The sequence below is a fragment of the Grampus griseus genome, assembly GCF_964374135.1.
Source record: "Grampus griseus genome assembly, chromosome: 6".
Classification (NCBI taxonomy): domain Eukaryota; kingdom Metazoa; phylum Chordata; class Mammalia; order Artiodactyla; family Delphinidae; genus Grampus; species Grampus griseus.
In genome coordinates this window covers 46,520,685-46,539,811 of record NC_139000.1, presented here as the reverse complement: position 1 = coordinate 46,539,811, position 19,127 = coordinate 46,520,685, and the positions used below count along the sequence as shown (strand labels likewise).

Genomic DNA, 19,127 nt, shown 5'->3' with positions numbered 1-19,127 from the left:
CAAAGACACTAATGTGACTACTGTAAAAGTACAAATATTTGGGAATAGCGTTAAAGTTTAAATTTGAAGCCCTTTCAGAATGTGAGGCCAAAAAGTATTCCTTTCCTTTTTTCTCTTCTCTCAACCCCATTTGCTTTACAGAGTATGGTTTTTCTGTTTTAAGTCATAATCGCTTTTATAAGATTAAATACCAGATCAATAAGTGTGTTCTATGTCAGTTTGTCCTAAACTTCCTGCCCTATTTTTTTAAAAAAAGCAATCCTTAAAAAAGAAGGAAAGAAAGTATTTTAAAATAAACATTCCGACTGCCAGAATCTGAAGTAAATTTCAGATTCAATTTTATATGTGGTCGAAATGAGAAGAACTAGGGTTCTCTATTTTGACACTTAGCATAAATTCCTTGCTTTTTGATGACTCCAGTGAGACTGAAATATCTCATTCTTTCTGACCAGAATTAAAAAACTTAAACATCTATTACAAGTCCCAAGGTTAGGAAATTCAGCTTACATTCACTTGTTAAGGGTTTGAAAGTGTCTAGAAGAAATCAGGCAGTAGACCTAATAAAATTAAATATCCACTATCTTTATGCTGTATTAATCTCAACCCACCACCACCCACCCCTTATTTTGTTTTATTTCCTCAGGGAAGCAAAAAAATTTGTGAGTGAAAATGAAGGGGCTCTTGGGAAAGGAAAAGGAAAACGGTGGTTTGCATTTAAGATGATGATGGGCAAGGTAAGTATTTTCTTAGCTCAATTTGGTTGGTGCCATTTATGCTCAGTAGAAGCCATGTTGCCCCCGAGGGGTGGTAAAATTGGTTCTGTTCTGAGTGAAAAAGATGTTATACGTTATGTCTATACATAGGTACATATACAGTAGATAAAGAGTATTCTGCGTTACTGAAATTTGGAGAAAGGGATGATTCAGAAAAAAAATGGTCCTAAAAGGCTCTTTAAAGGAGTTAAAATGAAAATAAGTCGATAAACATTGATTCATGGCAAAAGACTGACCTGTGTGCTTTTATCACTTCCAAATGTAAAAGGTTGAGCCCCTTTCATTTTCATTCCCTGGGAGTTAAGGGATTCTGGGTCAAGGTTTCTTTCTCAAAATGTGTACAAGTTACACGGCCATATAGCTGTTCTCTACCATGAACATCAACTGTAGATTGGATAGAAAAGAAGAAAAAACAAGTGATATGCCAATATAAATATAGATCTTTGGAAAAGATAGAAAAGAAACTAACATTTATTTAGCACTTACTATGTGCCAAGCACTGAATTAAATCCTTCTATAAAAATTAAATCTTTATATAAAAATCTTTCCATATTTAATTCTCACAGCAAAGTAGGTATGTAGGTATTATTATCTCCTCTTTACAAATGTTATACCACCTGAGGCTAAATATATTCCCATAAAGATGGGAGTTTTGTGACTGAAGTTCATATATCTTAAATATGAAATATTTAGATAGATCTGTAATATATATTTATACATCATATATATCATAGATTAGTTTTGTCTGTTTTTACAATTTAAATAAATGGAATCATATAGCATTTATGCTTTTGTTTCTGGCTTCTTTGATGCAATGTTATTTTCATGAGATATGTTCATGTCATGGGAGTTATAGTTCATTTTTATTTATGTGTTGTATCCCATCGTATGAAGATGCTGTAATTTATTTATCCATTCTGTTATAGATGAATATTTGGGTTGTTTCTGGTCTAGGTAATCTTTCAAACTCCAGACTTGTCTCAAATCTTATTTAGGCTCCCCATGTCTGTCTAGCTCACCCATTATCTCAGCATAATCTGTACATGTGCAAAGTTATCTGCCCCATTCTCATTCTTCTTCTTAGTGGTCCTCTTGATCATGGGTAACCCAACATTGTTGGGTAAAATGGAAGGAAGATCTTTTATAAAAACTAATTTATGATTCTTTTTCTTCTTCCTTTTCCTATAACACCATGCCTTTCCATTTAGCTGACTGTTCTACCTCTACCAGAATGAAAAGTCATAGCACTTACCATCCTGTATAGAAATTACCTGTTTATGTACAGTGTACTTGATCCAGAAGCCCTTCAAGGCAGGAACTATGTCTTATTTATATTTCTTTAATTTCTTCATGCAATGAATATTTAATTAAATACACACCATTTGCTGATCACCTTATTAGGTGCTAACTCAGTCCCTGCTCTCTTATTGTGTGGTAGAATAAACAGATATTTCTCAGTGGTCAGCATATTTTCTGTAAAACAGAGAGTCAGTAAACATTTTTTAATTAAATTGGTCCAGGGGTAGGTGGGGAACAGGGAGGCAAGTGAAACTAGCATCTCCCCTTTTTACAAAAAGCAATATGTGATTCCAGAGAGATCTTTCCAAGCTCATTGTCATGAGATATTTTGGGATGAGTGTGGGAGATAAACATCTTAACAAACAAGCAGTTGGGTTTTACTGTTGTACTTGGCTTTCTTTTCAGAAATGGGTAAAATTTCTCCGTGATTTTGAGAACTTCAAAGCTGCTTGTGTCCCCTGGGAAAATAAAATCAAGGCAATTGAAAGTAAGTGCTCAATCTCATTAGATGGGGAATGCTGTCCTAGATAAATGTCTCATAAGCTAATCAGATGCCTTTCTCAGTTTCTGAACTATTGGAAAGATTAAAAACAAGAAAACAAACAAATAAAGACATTTTCATGTCCTCTTTGCTCACTGTGAAGATTTGCTTACTCTTACCAATCACAGCACTGGAGACCCCATTCTCCCTTCCTGCATTAGACCAAAATATTTTTTTGACCTTGTTTTTTCTTCTACACATGGAAGTCAGTATAGTGCACAATGACACTGAATCATCATTGGGAAGGCAGAGATTTTATTTCGGCAATGAACATGACTTTGAAAGTAGGTACTTTAAATATTATAAATTAACTATATTTCAGTTAAAAAACTCATATACAAACATCAAAAAAACAGAAAATATATATTCACTTGGATGTTAGACAGTAATCAAAATGAACAATGTCTAAAAACAGTGAAGAAATCTTAAAGTATCATTTTCAAACCTCTGAAGTAGAATAAGCAATAATCATCCAGGAACTCGCTATATGAATATCATATTGTGCCTTCATTTTGTACAATATTCATAGTGTACAGAGAAGGCAGGAGAATGTACTCAATCAAAAACCTATTTAGTATAGGGCTGTAGGCTTAGAATAAGGCAAATAAAAATATTTAAGTATTGTAAATATGATAGTATGTCATTTCTAAGATAATAAAGAATATAAGGAAAAGAGGATAACATTTAAAATAATTTTGAGTATAATCTTGCCATATTCTGGTTTGTAATAGTTTTGACTAGGATCTGATTTTCTTCCATGCCCCTCCAGATAGCAGGGCAGATTTTCCTGCTGGCTAAATGTTGCGTTGCCTAATTAAAATAGAGGCTCCACAGGGAGATAACACAGCTGATGGATATTTCACTGACAAGATTGGGCACGTTTTAGGAGTGACTATCCCTCAGTCCTCTGTCCCTCATTATCAAATGGCAATGAATTAAAATACATCAGCTCATTAATGGAACTTCCTCACACATATTCCTGTGCCATCCCTTTCTTGCCTTATTTTCCTCCTCAACACTTATCACTATCTAAAGTGCTATATTACTATATCTCAATTAAATTTAATTAAATTTAAAAATAAATTATTAAATAAATAATAAATAAAATAAATTAAAAATACAGTCATTTCATTTCATTTTGTGTTCATTTCTTCCAATAGACATGAAGGCAGAGATTTTGGTTTGCTCTTTCCCGGATCCCTAGACCTAGAACTTGCTTGGCCCTAATGAATATGTGTTGAATAAAATTAAACAGAAGACATTTTCCAAATGTCTACTATTCTAGGAAATGGAAAAAAGAAATTTAGACACATCAAAAAAAGAATAGTCATCATGAAATTCTTAAGTTTTAACTGTGCAGCTAAAATATGGTACCTTGAGAGCCATTGTGAAACAGAAGGCCCTTTAGAGCATTAAGATCCTGAAACAATGTATGTTGAAAGAAGTCTGGATTTTTTTCTTGCTTTGCTACAAATTTGCTGTTTGACTCTGAGCCAGCCATTTAATCCCTCTGAGCCTCAGTCTACTCATTTATGAAATGATAAGGATGAATCTTGATCAGTTATGAGATGTATCCCAAGAAATTTGTAATTAATGATAGCTAAAATATATACAATTCGCAAATCATTTATTTTTAAAGTACACTAGAGCAGGTTCCAGTCTATCTCAATAGCAATGTCATGGTCACTTGTGTTGCAATAGCCTATCTTGAGTGGAATAGAAACAAATGGAATTATTTTTATTGCCAGAAGTTGCACATAGGAATGAGTTACACATATGACCATAATTTATCATGTGTGTCACAGTGGGAAAAACATATTGAGAGCTACTCAATAATACTTTCAGTTATCTTCCCTCCTCCCCTCTTCCCTCAGAAATTTGGAGCAGTCAACCTGGACAGTTCAAACAAATGTGGATTATTTTCCACATTTATTTTTTGATTAGGTTGTCCTGATATTTTTCACTTTTCGTGGTGCTTTTTGCCTCACTGTGGAGAATTGACACTTATTTTCTATTCTATCAACAATCACCATAACAACCATTTATTGAGTGCCACTCAGAAACCCTACAAACATTATTTCATTTAATCTTTAACATGCCGGCATTGTGCATATTAGCTTTCTATTTTAGAGTTGTGGTAAATAACTGTCCCAGAATAAGTTAGCAGAGGAGCCAAGATAAAAGGTGAAGTCTGTCTGGGCCCAAAGCTTGCCATTTTCTCAGTGTAGTGTGCTGATTTTTGCTCTGAAGAAGATTTTATAAACTTTTTCTTTTGCACCAGGTCCTAGAGAAGATTAGACCAGGACAATGGCATGATAAGTAATTACAGATTTCCTTGATAGTTATCCTATTTGGAGAACTATTTCCCACCTTCTCATGTATTTATTTTTCAATGAGTTATTTATTTAATTATATATTTCATATTCTACAAGATATGTGATGTATTAAGCTCTTAATGATAATCATAAGTGCACTGTATACTTTTGGATATTGCATTAGTTGAAAAGTATGAAACCTATCTAAGAGTAAATTAGCAGAGTCTTTGAATTGGACTAACCATCTCATAGAAAGTACCTTACCACAGGTAGGGAAAGCGTGTGTCTGTGGTGGTCTTTCAAGCTGAACTGAATGAAAGGTGGAAAGAAATGGGACATGCAATCAGTTTATGAAAGGTTGAGGTCTTCTTGTCCCTTTCTGGCTCTATAGTTTGGGCAATGCTTTGATATTTAGGGCTCTCTATTTCCACATTTGGCTTTTCCACAAAATTTAGTTACAATCAGTCCATGTAAGCGTGTGAAGTTCTTTGCTTTATACTCTTGAGTTATAAGTTATTGAAACAGTTAAATGGAAAATAGACTTATACTAAGAGAGACCTGAATAATTTACCTTCTCTGCAAATTTTTTTTCAGAAAAAAGTAGGTTAAGCATGTACCCTATTTATAATATTTATACTTTATATTATAAAACTAATATAAATGCTTTTCTCTTAAAGAAATGGCCATTTAATCTTATAAAAGTTTCAGAAATGTTATTATATTCCTTTTAAAGGTCAGAATCATCTAACATAATATCTCATTTAATCTTCTGAATAAACTTGATGTGATTGGTTAATTGATTGAGCAAATACTCACTGAGTGCCTACCATTTATTAGGCATGTTTCTCGGCACTGGGGATGCAATACTGACAAAGACAGGCAAGGGTCGATCTTACATTCAAATGTGTTGATATGTGTGTGCGTGGGTGGAGAGACAGTTCATAAAACACAAGCAAATAAATAATGAAGATGATTATGGACTGTGGTAAGTGGCAAAGAGAAGCACTCTCTTCGTGTTCCCCTCCCAAAAGTCTTTCTAACATGCTCTTACTCACTGCTCCATCTCTAAATAAATACTAACCAAATATTTTCTAAATTTGGTTTTGAAGGAGTCCCAAATTACCAGCCTTCATTAAGTTTCCACAAAGCTCTGTCCCGTACTTGGCAGAATCACAAGAGGAACTCAAGTCTAAAACTCATGCTGTTTCCATTTTGATTCCAGTAGGACCTGGATCCCTATACTAGTGTGGACCAGGTACTCACCTGATGACTCCCAACTTCTTTTCATATAAAAAATAGCTTTGATAATTCTTGTCATGGAGGAATTCTGTGAAGTTCTACATCACATGGTGATGCTGTGGAGTTTTACTATCATGCCAGCCTTGTAAAAGGCCTAGAACCACGTGGCTACCTGCAGAGATGCACCTTATTAACCACGTTGCATTGCATATTTTGCTAAAGAAGCTGTGCATTTGTGCTCCCTGGAGTACAAGTATAATATATACCTACTGTGACTCCAGCATTACTGTTAAAACCATGGATTAAATCATTAAATGTCTTTCAAGCTGGAGATTACAAGTCTTTCTAAGAATCAAAATCTGCTTCTCCCTAATAGTAAACTACAGCATCAAAGGTGTGATAGACCTCTTCTTTTTTTAGACCAGAAGTAGCTTTAGACAGACAATCTTAAGCAAGAGTTTAAACTGCATGTTTCCCTGCTGGCTTAAAGGCACCAGAAAATATAAATTAAATTTGCCACATTTAATTCCCTATCCCTAGACCAGTTTGAAAGAAACTGGGCTTTGAATCCTAGCCTAACAAGATGGTATTTATATTGTACTTTACAGCAGGTGATTTAACTGGTCTTTTCCCATTTAGAAATGTTCATTATTTATCTGCTTGTCTTATTACCCATCTGTTCAAGAGGAAATTATACATGATGACAGACTACAAATTACTCTGCCTTAATAATAAATAACCAGAGGGAGAGATGAAACTTTAACATTAATTTAAAGGAAACACAGAAAATTCAGGAATAAGAATATTACATAAGCTTTAGGCCTCACTTTAATAAATACCAAAGACTTTTCATATATTAATAATTTACTAATGAAATAGCATTTATTAGTTAGATTAAAGAGAAAAGGTATTGGTCATTTATGGGCACAATCTAAATTTGTGAATTTGACCAGCCTTAGCTGATTGATGGATATTATCTGTATCTATTCTTTCACACACACATTCATTGCCTATTTATTCTATATAGCATAGTTGTTTTTGTTTGTTTGTTTGTTTGTTTTGCGGTACACGGGCCTCTCACTGTTGTGGCCTCTCCTGTTGCGGAGCACAGGCTCCGGACGCGCAGGCTCAGCGGCCATGGCTCACGGGCCCAGCCGCTCCGCGGCATGTGGGATCTTCCCGGACCGGGGCACGAACCCGTGTCCCCTGCATCGGCAGGCAGACTCTAAAACACTGCACCATCAGGGAAGCCCGCATAGTTTTCTTTTTAAAAAATGAATTTAACTATGATTATACTTGAGGAGCAATAGAGCACTGTGAATAAGAGAAATCGAGATTTGGAGTCAGACACCTATAGATCAAAACTATCTGATTTAGAACTCTGGCTCCATCATTTACTATCTACGTAACTATCAATACATATGTAACCCTGGCTCCATCATCTACCAGGTGTGTAACCTATGGAATTTAGTCTCTTGTAAAATGGGAGTACAATAGATTCCCCTGGCAGGGATTTGATGATGATTAAATGAATTAATTAATATGCAGAGATCAAATAGGTATCTGGAACAAAGATTCATTAAATTTTAGCTATTATTATTATTAATCAAGTCTTGGATCAGTCAACTGCTGTGTTTAAGGTTTTGATTCCCCATCCACACAGTAGGACTAATAATTCTTAACCTTATCAGGTTGTCGAGGTAGTAAAATGAGTTGATGCTGATAATGTTCTTAGTATATATAATTGACCATCAAAATATGTTAGCTACTATTATTATTATTCCTCATTATTGTTCTTTACAAGAGTAAATCAGTTTTATTTGAGAGACTAAGCACATGGAAATGACTGTTCTTTTTAATTATGCTCTTTTAGGTACACTATAGAAGGGTTTCTTTTTTTAGGAAATGCCTGTTCCAGTCAACAATCTCTAGGAGGATAGAACTGCTAGGATAAATGAACATGAAGAGGGAAAACGCCTTCTTTTTCATTTTTGTGTTGACAAAGGGAAAGGGCATATGGAGCTTTGATGTCAACTGGTTGATTTGTTTTCTCTCCTTTATGATCTTTGATCTTTGTTTGTTTTGTTACTGTTCTTTCCCCTTCTGCCACTGGTAGGTGTCATGCAGAAGGAACATTGTCTTCTGGATACTTTGGTCTCTTTGACCTGTGTCTAGGTCTTTCCTACAATCACTCTGGTTTTAATGAAATCTGTTTTCTTGCAATTCATTTCTTTATACCTAGGATTTTGTAAAGAAAAGCCTTAGCTGTCACTTCTCTACTTCCAAATAAAATTGTTGTGAAAGCCACTGTTAAGTCTAAAAACTGGAATTTGGAAGCTTTGGAGTCTAAACTTTTTCACCCATTATGAATATGGATTATACATAGGGTAGGGGGTACTTTCTGAAACATTTTTTTTTTATTGGAGTATAGTTGCTTTACAATGTTGTGTTAGTTTCTGCTGTACAGCAAAGTGAATCAGCTATACGTATACATATATCCCCTCCTTTTTGGATTTCTACAGAGTGAAGTAAGTCAGAAAGAGAAAAACAAATATTGTATATTACCGCCTATATGTGGAATCTAGAAAAATGATACAGATGAACCTATTTGCAAAGCAGAAATAGGGACACAGACGTAGAGAACAAACATATAGACACCAAGTGGGGGAAAGAGGGTGGGATGAATTGGGATATTGGGACTGACATATATACACCACTATGTATAAAATAGATAACTAATGAGAACATACTGTGTAGCACAGGGAACTCTACTCAATGCTCTGTGGTGACCTAAATGGGAAGGAAATCCAAAAAGGAGGGGATATATGTATACGTATAGCTGAAACATTTTAATTTGCTTCTCTTTTTTGCTTTTAGGTATATTTATACTCTGCCCTCATTTGCCAGGGGTTGTGTATGAGGGACTGCGAAAGGGTGGGCCATGGTGCTAATTAAAAGAGCAAAAGTGTAAAAAGCCAGTAAGGAAGGAAGGGAAGAAGGAAGGATGGAAGTAAGGGAAGGGTGGGTCAGTATCCTGTGCTCGGAACTCTATACCAGAGGGTTTCACGAGTGTTTCCAGGGAAAAGCTTGCCCTGGATACCTAAAGATGAATGTTGTTGATGAACAACTGGAATGACTAACAAGCTGGAAGTCCACTGCCTTCAATAAAACATGACGAGTGAACCTGGCTGAGGCAGCCCTCAGGTAGTTGATAGCAGAGAACATAGATAAGGGCCATGAAATGATATGAAATCACTGGGAGCCAGGTAGATGATCATATGTCCTGGGAGAGGAGGATCTGCTTCAGCATTTCTGCACACAGACCAGTGCATCTGGTTACAACACGTGGGGGGGCATGTTTTTCAATATCACACACTTTTAGAAATCTTGTAGAACTCTGAACCCCTCTACAAAGTGAAACGAATTCCAAATACTCAGACTTAAAAGTAACTGACATCTTTCAAAATGTCCAATTAGACATTGAATTCCTTTTAGGTGTCTGTAAAAACTGCCACAGTACGGGGTGGGTGGGGGTGGGTAGAGATTTCTAACTCTTACCTCTTAGTAATGGTAACTGAGTTTTAGCTAGGTACATGATAGCACAGTTTAAAGACTCTATCTCCTGGCCTCCCTTGGTAAGTTGTGGTCATGTAACACAGTTCAATGGGATGTTAGCAGAAGTGATGTGTTCAAAGTCCAGTTTATGCCCTTAAAAGAAAGGATTTGCCTTCCACTGCTTTCCCCTCTTTCCCACTGGCTATCATATGAATATAATGTAATGAGCTGGAACAGCTATTTTAAACCACAAGATGAAAGCTGCATGTAGAGAATTTCACAGCAAGAAGACTGTAGGAGGCTAAGTCCCAGATACCATAGAGCTACCATATCAGCAGTGTCATAGTTACACTCAATCTGAAACATGAGAGAGAAGAAACCTTCTATTTTATCTTCTTTTTGTTTTTATATTTTTATAGTTGCATTGAGGTATAATCAACAAAAACAAATTGCACATATTTATGTATACAATTTGATAACTAGGGGCATGTGTATACACACATGAAACCATACAATCAGGAAACAGAACACACACTCCCCTCACAAAAGTTTCCTTGTGCCCCTTTGTAACATATCCCTCCATGACCACCACCATCCCCAATCAACCAGCAATCTGCTTTCTGTCACTGTAGATTGCATTTTCTAGAATTTTGTACAAATATTTTTATAGAGTATGCATTTTTTGCCTGGCTGTTTCATTTATAATTATTTTGAGACTTATCCATGCTTTTGCATATATCATTAGTTTGGTTTTATTAGTAGTATTCTATTGTATGTATATGCCACAATTTGCTTATCCATTATGGACTTGTGAGTTGTTTCCAGTTTAGCTTTGGGCTATTACAAACAAAGCGGGTATGAATATTTGTGTACAAGTCTTGGGTTAAGACATGCTTTTATTTCTCTTGCGTAAATAACTAGAAGTAGAATAGCTGGTCTACTACTATGGTATGTGTTATGTTTAACATTTTAAGACACTGCCAAACTGTTTTCCAAAGTGGTTGACCTAATTTCCATTTCCATCAATAGTGAAAGAGAGAGTTCTAGCTGCTTCACATCCTCAGCAGCATATGGTATGATCAGTCTTTATTTCAGCCGTTCTAGTAGGTGTGTAGTTGATTTTCATTTCCCTGGTGACTAATGACATTGTGCATCTTTTCAGGTGCTTATTTTCCATTTATAGAACTTCTTAGGTGAAGTGTTTTTTCAAATTTTTATGCATTGTTTATTAGAATGTTAGTCTTCTTATTGAGTTGTAAGAGTTTTTTGTATATTATAGACCCAAATACTTTGTCAGATATATGTTCACATATCTTTTCTCCCATGCTGTAACTTACCTTTTTATTTATCAGAATCTTTGGAAAAGTGAAAGATATTAATTATGATAAGGTGCAATTTAAGGATTTTTAAAATCTAATAGCATTTACTTTTTGGGTCCTATTTTTAAAAAACCTTTGCCAAACCCAAGGTGACCAAGATGTTATGCTGTGTTTTCTCCTAGAGTTTTATAGTTTTAACTCTTAAATACTTAAGTCTATGACACATTTTGAGTTAATTTTTGTAAATGGTATGAGGTAAGAGTGGAGAGTTTTCATTTATTTTTGTTTTATTTTATTTTACATATGGGTATTTAATTGTTCCAGCATCACTGTTGAAAAGATTATTTTCACCATTGAATTGCTTTGGCACTTTTGTAAAAAGAAATCAATTGATTATATATGTGTAGGGCCATTTCTGAATTCCTATTCTGTTCCATTGATCTATGTTTATCTTTATGTCAATATCATACTCTGATTACTTTAGCTTGTGGTAAGTTTTGAAATCAGGTAGTATAAATCCTCCAATTTTGCTTGTTTTTCAAGGTTTTTCTGGCTATTCTTGGCATTTTCTTACAAATTTTATGATCAGTTTATCATTTTATAGAAACTACCTTCTGAAATTTTGATTGGAATTGCCTTGAATCTATAGGTAAATTTGGAAATGATTGCCATCTTAACAATATTGAGTCTTTTGTTCTGTGAACACAGTATATCTCTCCATTTATTTAGGTCTTTTAAAATGTCTCTCAACAATGTTTTACAGTTTTCAGTGTACAAATTTTGTGCATATTTTATCAACTTTATCCCTATTTCATATTTTTGATGATATTGTAAGTTGTATTGTCTTTTAACTTCCATTTTTGATTATTCATCGCTATTGTACAGAAGTGTTATTTATTTTCAAAATTTAACATTGTATCCCATAACCTTGCTAAACTCACTGGTTAGTTTCAATAGCTTATTAAAAATTCTTTAGGGGCCTCCCTGGTGGCGCAGTGGTTGAGAGTCCGCCTGCCGTTGCAGGGGACACGGGTTCATGCCCCGGTCTGGGAGGATCCCACATGCCGTGGAGTGGCTGGGCCCATGAGCCGTGGCCACTGGGCTTGCGTGTCCAGGGCCTGTGCCCCGTGGCAGGAGGGGCCACAGCAGTGAGAGGCCCGCATACCACAAAAAAAAAAAAAAATTCTTTAGGATTTTCTACATAGACAATGAAGTCATCTATGATTAAAGAAAGTTTTATTTCTTTAAAAACAAAACCAAAAACTACCACAGTGTTATGAGAATAAGTAAGTGGTACCTAAAGAGTGAGCTAAGTCCTGGAAATAGAGGTCTGACTCTCATGTGAGCTTGGTCTCATCTTAGTAAGTGGAGGCTGAAATTTGCTCCACATGAACCTCCCTCTTCCTGTAATAATGCTCTTCCATCAGTAATGCTTCAAAAGCTAGAGGCCTCAAGAAAACCAATGGTCCCCAGGAGATGTTTTGCTAAATGAATCAGGACAAAGGGCCTGATGCAGTGGGTAGCTGAGAATGTTCACTGATTCTTCTTGGGCAATTGAAAATGAAAACTGGGAAGACTGGGAAAACTAGCAACTTGATGTTGAATCTTAAGTGATTATCAAAGAAACTTGGCTTTTGTTAATCTATGAGATCTCAACCTGAGACTCAAATTCTGGTTTTTTCTTCCTCTTCCATTCTCTGATTTAAGAGAATGTTTTTGTTTTTGGACTCAGTCAATAAAAATTGCACAGATCATTTCACTTTCCCTGGGGTGAGTGCGAGCTGACAACACATTCTTGCCTATGCCCTCCAAATTCATTCCCCAGACCTGAAGTGACTGTTTAAAGGTCAAGTTCCCCTGCCCCACCCCCACTGCTTAACACCTGTCAATGACTTCATCTCATTTAACGTAAAATTCTCACTTTTTACCTTTCCCTAAGAGACCCCACACACTGTGGTTTGGTTTCTTTCTTCATCCGTATCCATCACCACTTTCCTTTGTTCATTGTGCTCCAACCAGACAGCCCTTAGGTTTGTCCCTCAATTGTCCTGAGCTTTTGCTTCCCTCACGATATTTGTTCCTGCTCTTTCCTCTGCTTCAGCTGCTCTTCCCCAGTTCTGGGCTTTGCTGCCTGTTCCTTCAACTTCAGATCTGTGCTCAGATGTTACCTCTCTGGGATACCTTCCTTGACAAGCCTACCTAAAGCAACCCCTCTCATAATTTTACCTTCTTCCCTCTAGGACTGACCTGGCTAAATTATTATATATACTTTTATAATAATATGATTATATGTAATATATATATTATGTATAAATATATAATACATATGTCATATACATATATAATACATACCTATATGATATGTAGCATACATAACATACATATATACTATGTAATACTCATAATATATACATGTAATAGATGATATATAATATTACATATATCAAACATACATATAATGTAATATAATATGTATTATGATAAATGTATATTTCTTTATTTCTTTTAAAATTATTGCATATTTGTTTTTCCCACATCTCACTAAAATGTAAGTTGCATTAGGGCAGCAACCTGTCTCTGATATTGTGTTTCACATCTAAGATAATTCCTGACAGAAGATAAATATGTGAAGAGTAAATGGACTTCGGCTTCTATACTACCTGTGAAATGCCGTTTACACAGGAGAACAGCACAGGATGGTGTATAGGATAACCGTCCATAAGAGATGTGGTAAACTTTTTTGAGAAGAACATTGTTGCTTGAGAAAAAGGAGGAAGAAGTTCAGTAACTATCAAAATAATTAGAATGATGCTAACTACTGGCCAGGCATTGTAGTAACTGTAATAGGGAAGAACCTTTGAATTCTATTACAGTAATCACTAAAGGGATGTTACCTATAAGCTTAAATTATACATAATGGCCCATTTGGGGGAACCCTGCCTTCCAGGTAATGAGCACTAAGCTAAAATACCTTTGTTTAGCTCATGGGAGACATCCTGACCAGGCCCACCTGTGAATGACTGCAGGAAGGGAGAAATGAACACATCCTCTTCGGAGGCTGGATGGAACCGGGAAATGTTTGGCTTTACTCCCTCCCCTTGTCGTATTAAAGAAGCCTGAATTCTAACTCAGGCAAGATGGTTCTTTGGGGCATGACTTCACCATCTTCTCGGTCTGCTGGCTTTCCGAATAAAGTCGTTATTCCTTGCCCCAACACCTCATCTCTCGATTTATTGGCCTGTCCTGCAGCGAGCGGTAGGAGCTTGGACTCGGTGACATAACCACTTTATATACCTTTGTTCACTCAACTGTGTTAACTCAAAGAATAAGATGGGCTCTTCAAATAGCAATCCTAGCTGCCAAGCAAAACGCAGCTTTCTCTTGGATGGATTCTAAAGATGTAGTCATTCTACACAGCTACCTCTACTTCCATCATGTTAACATTTTCTCCTTCTGGATAGAAAAAGAAAATGCTAGAGCCTGTAAAGAAAAGAACCCGTGTGTTGCAATGAGAAGACTTATTTTGAAAAGCACCAAGACGTGGCTTTTGTCTTGTTTTGACCTTTCTTCCAAACTTTTATTTTCTTTTGAATAGGTCAGTTTGGCTCATCAGTGGCCTCATACTTCCTCTTCATGAGATGGATGTATGGAGTAAATATGGTTCTTTTTATCCTGACGTTCAGCCTTATCATGTTGCCAGAGGTAAGATTCTGACTTCCAGTTTACAAAACATGCTGAAACAAGCTTCTTCTGCAATCACTCTACTAAAAAAAAACTCTTTTCCTTAAGAGTAAGATGACTATCTAGCCACCTACGCTCTTAGAGTCATAGTATTTGTAACCAGGTTAATCTTCAAAATGGTGCCCATGAGCCACAGGTCCTAATCCTTCTCCAAAGGGTACGTGAGCCTCCTGAAATCATATATGAAATGTGTGTATTGTGTATGTTGAAATGAATATTTCTCTGTGGAAAGATTCCCAAGGTGGTCCCTGTGCACAAATATTAATTGCTCAAGGGGAAGACTTTGACATCTTGTGAGTTCATTTATTTTGCCAAGTTTGCTTTGAAAGAGACATTACTTAATGCAACTCAAGGCATCCAGCTTTTCTATCTGAAGAAACACAAAGTGAGCAAATTTTTCCAGGTATAAAATAAGATATCCCCCCCTCCCCGCCCCATTCCATGGGTCTCTTAAGACCAAGGTCAGTGAGGAGAGTAAAACTGATAGTGGGTCCAGATTGCAGAAGAAGACAGAGCTCTGAGCTGGGGTCGGGGGAGGGGGGAGATTCAATTAACTCAGACCAAGAAGCAACACTAGTCTTCCCGCCTAGTTGACACCCTCTAATGGTATGAGTGATTCTCTTTACTCCTCTCTTCCTTGACATGAAGGAGAGACTCTCCGTCCACCCCACCCCTGAGGGGTATTCCCATATGAAGAAGTGCTTAGTACGGTTTTCTTGAACACTATAATCCCCAAAAGGCCACCTCTCTTCTTTCCAGACCTCCTAAATGAGACCAGTTTAGAGGTGGTGGTGGGTAGTCGGGCTCCAGCAAGCCCTGAGCAACGTGGTTGACTCCACTGCTGGTGGTCTGCGGAAGTCAGAATGCAGGGTCCTTTGCATTCCCTTTGTGCTTAACTCTGGATTTTGTAGTCGATTCCCAGAAAATGGGACCCCACATGGAGACCCACAGAGTCCCCATGAAAAAGTTTCAGAAGTGCTTTTAAACAAAACTGTTTGTGATCACATGTGTGCCTCAGACTTTGTTTCCAATTGTTAACTGCTTTCTTTGTTTCTCCATGTAGTACCTCTGGGGTTTGCCATATGGCAGTTTACCTAGGAAAACGGTTCCCAGAGCTGAAGAGGCATCAGCAGCCAACTTTGGTGTGTTGTATGACTTCAATGTAAGTGATTCCACACAGCTGTGTTCATAAGAGGACAGATTTTTCCATATTCTGAAACTCCGTGGCCTCCTCTTCTGAGGCCAGATGAAGGTCTAAGAGAGATGTCTCTGCCCGCTTGAAAAAAAAAAAAAGAAAGAAAAAACAAAAAAGAAAGAAAAAGTAAATAGAGTTTGGGAATGTGATAATATGATTAAATGGGAATATAGACTATTAAATGAAGGTGAGCTCAGAGTTCAAAGACTTCACGTGAATATTATTATCTCTGACTTTGAAAAAGGACAAAGGAAGAGTTTGCAAATGTGCTTTTTGGAAAATCTTGTTGAATTCTTCGGGCTTTGATATTTCATATTAACTTCTTCACCTCCTAAACAAATCTATTTAGCATTACTGAATAGTCAATACTAAATAAAGCTAAATTGTAAGTACTAAACAATACTAAATTCTAACTTCTGTATAATATGAAAATAAGCATCACTTGATCGTGGTACCCAAATGAGCGTTATTCCATGGTAGCACTAGAATGAATATTACACTTCGAGCTCCCCTAGGTGGGGATTATTGTCATGGCAGGGACTCATTTCGCCCATTGAAAAATCATTTTGGAGTGTGATTCAATTCTGTGACAACAATTCAATTCCACACATTCTTTTTAAAATACTGGCCAGATTAGAGATGTTTGGAAATGTATAGGATGAGAAAGTAGCACAGTGGAGATTGGGGAATTAGTAATTCAGGAATTTTTAAAAAGTAGAAAATGAGAATAAAATTTTATGTAGACCGGGGAATGAAGGAAGGAGAGAGACAATAAAGTCTTCAGGTTTATAGAATTAATATGCATATATTTCACAGATGCTTTGAATTCTACCCTCAACCTCTCTAAATCGTGAGCTTCCTAAAGAGCGGCTTACATCTGCTGCATCTTCTTTGAAGCCCTTAACATAATAATCAACCAATAGAGGCTTAATGAATCTTGTTGACTGGGAATCCTGAGCAAGGGGGAGGATTTGTAGAGCACTGAGATAAGAACCAAAGAAATTTATGTGAGCAGTACCAGCAAATGTAAACTTTAGGAAAGGTTCTCAGGCTCTGAGTAAACAAGGCAGCTATAGAATAAGCATAAGGCAGAGCGGCAGCCCCAACTTGGTGGCCTTTGGAATCTTAAATCACACCCGTCAGTTGGAAGTTTCATTTCCAGTCAACATTTATTTATGGAATATAAACAGGCACTGGTTTTACAAAGATGAATGTGACATGGCTCTTGACCTCAAGGTAGTCATGACAGTAGATGAAAGATGCATAGGCAACTAGTATACAGTGTGTTCCACACTTAGTAAAACGATGGGAAAAAAAAAATACTGGGGAGCCCTGAGGAAGCGGTTGTCAATTTTGCTAGGGTGTCTGGGTTTCAGAGTGGAGATAGCCTCTGAGTTAGATTTTACTTCTTTTATTTCTTCTTTCTATCACTTCATCTTCTTCCGTCTCTCTATCTTTATCTCTCTCTCCTTCCCCCCGTTTACATTTCAAATAATTTATTACTATGTACCCCCCACACTATTTTTATTTCTCATTCTCTTCCTCTGATTAGTTAAATAATAAGCTTCCAGTCTGGTTAATAAGGAAAAGAACTAATAATATTATTGGCATCTTCTGTTGTTTTAGTCATATCAGAGAAAGGAAGAACTAAAAATATGAACAAAAGGCCTTTTGGCTTTTAAACATATTTTTGAAGTTTCTACACTTATAAATTTGTCAAGTAACTGAAATAAAAAGTTTTGCAAACAGTGTCCCTTTGAGATTTTAAAGGTATTAATAACTTGAGGAAGACAAAGAGGAAGGTGGCACTGAGAGAGCTGCTAAGGGGTGTACCAGAAGGTCTAGGAGGTGAATACAGGAGGAAACTAGGGGAAAGGTTTGGGCAGTGAGTGTGCTCACCAAGATTTTATTATTGCCCTCGACAGCTCTCATGTCCAGTTTGGTGAAATACTATTTACAATGGATAGAAGAAGATGGAAACAGGAGTATCCTACGATACTCACTTTCCTTTATAACTCTAGGCCAGCCTAGAAATTATTCTAAGACAATGAGAGATTATTAAAAGGTCAAGAAAGAGTCATTAAAGTGATATTATTCACTTATTTCTTTTTTAATTTTTCTGTGTACTGTGATCACTCGATTATTTGACATATCACAAAATAAGAGTTTTAAGAGAGTGCCCTTAGATCTTCTATCCCATGTCCCACATTATAAAGTTAGGGAAACTTTGAGTCTCAGAATCATTTTTTAAGGTCTTATGGCTAATAAAAGCCTCCTAATCTAGTGTTCTTTCTATGTCTTGTATCACATCAGTAATTTTTCTGTCATAATTTCCAACATCCTTCTCACTGACAGTTTCTGGAACACAGGCTGACTCCATTTAATGCTGTATCTCACAAGGGGAGAAGGGGTTGAAGCAGTTGGATCCCATTTCCACCTTTCATAATAAACATGCAATTCCTAAATTAGCTTCTCAAATAGAAAGTTTTAGTATTTACCCTTTTGCCTGAATTCTTTACTTGCTTCTTAGAACAATTACCTCATAGAGATGCCCACTCTGTATTATAAGATGATCTAAACGGACAGCCCAGTATTTCATCTATCACAGCACCATGGAGGAAGCCATTGTCCAGATGTCCTTGAGATCCCTGGAAACTCAGAATTCTGTACTTCCAAAGAGCCCAGAGATGCCAGAGAAAAAGACATGTTTCAGGCCCAGGGTAGAGATGACTGGTGCCTAAATGATCTAATTGGAACATGAGCTGGTTTTTTGCATCTAAGAAGATTAATGTACCAGCTTAGCTAAGCAATGCCATATAGATGCTGGTGAAGAGAAGCAGAATCAATTTATAGGACACTGTAAAATAGATGCAAGCATGACCTCTTGTGGTAGAAGAGCCTATAGGTTGGGAAGGATCAGAAAACCTTTGGGCTGTAGGTGACAAGGTTGTGCAGGGGGAGCTGCTTCTCTGTTGAGTTCATATTAGAACCTTGGAACTTCTCTCTGGACCCCCTCCCCTGGAAGTATCCCCTTGGAGCTCAGTGCTCTGTCACCTATAAGCATGTATCATAATTCATCCAAATTCCCTTTAATTAATAGCAGAAAAGTACCATGTGATATATGCAAGGTCAGCCAGTCTTATGGCCTCT

General features: G+C 36.6%; 1 protein-coding gene across 1 annotated transcript in view; it reads left to right on the top strand.

Annotated features, from left to right (window-relative positions):
• The window catches only part of TMC1 (transmembrane channel like 1), a 134,425-nt gene that overhangs the window by 60,243 nt on the left and 55,055 nt on the right, over window positions 1-19,127 (top strand). The window contains exons 5-8 of the mRNA XM_082657512.1: window positions 644-734; window positions 2,478-2,559; window positions 14,637-14,743; window positions 15,846-15,944. Of these exons, the coding sequence (XP_082513638.1) occupies window positions 644-734; window positions 2,478-2,559; window positions 14,637-14,743; window positions 15,846-15,944 (379 nt within the window). The remainder of the gene's footprint in view (window positions 1-643; window positions 735-2,477; window positions 2,560-14,636; window positions 14,744-15,845; window positions 15,945-19,127) is intronic.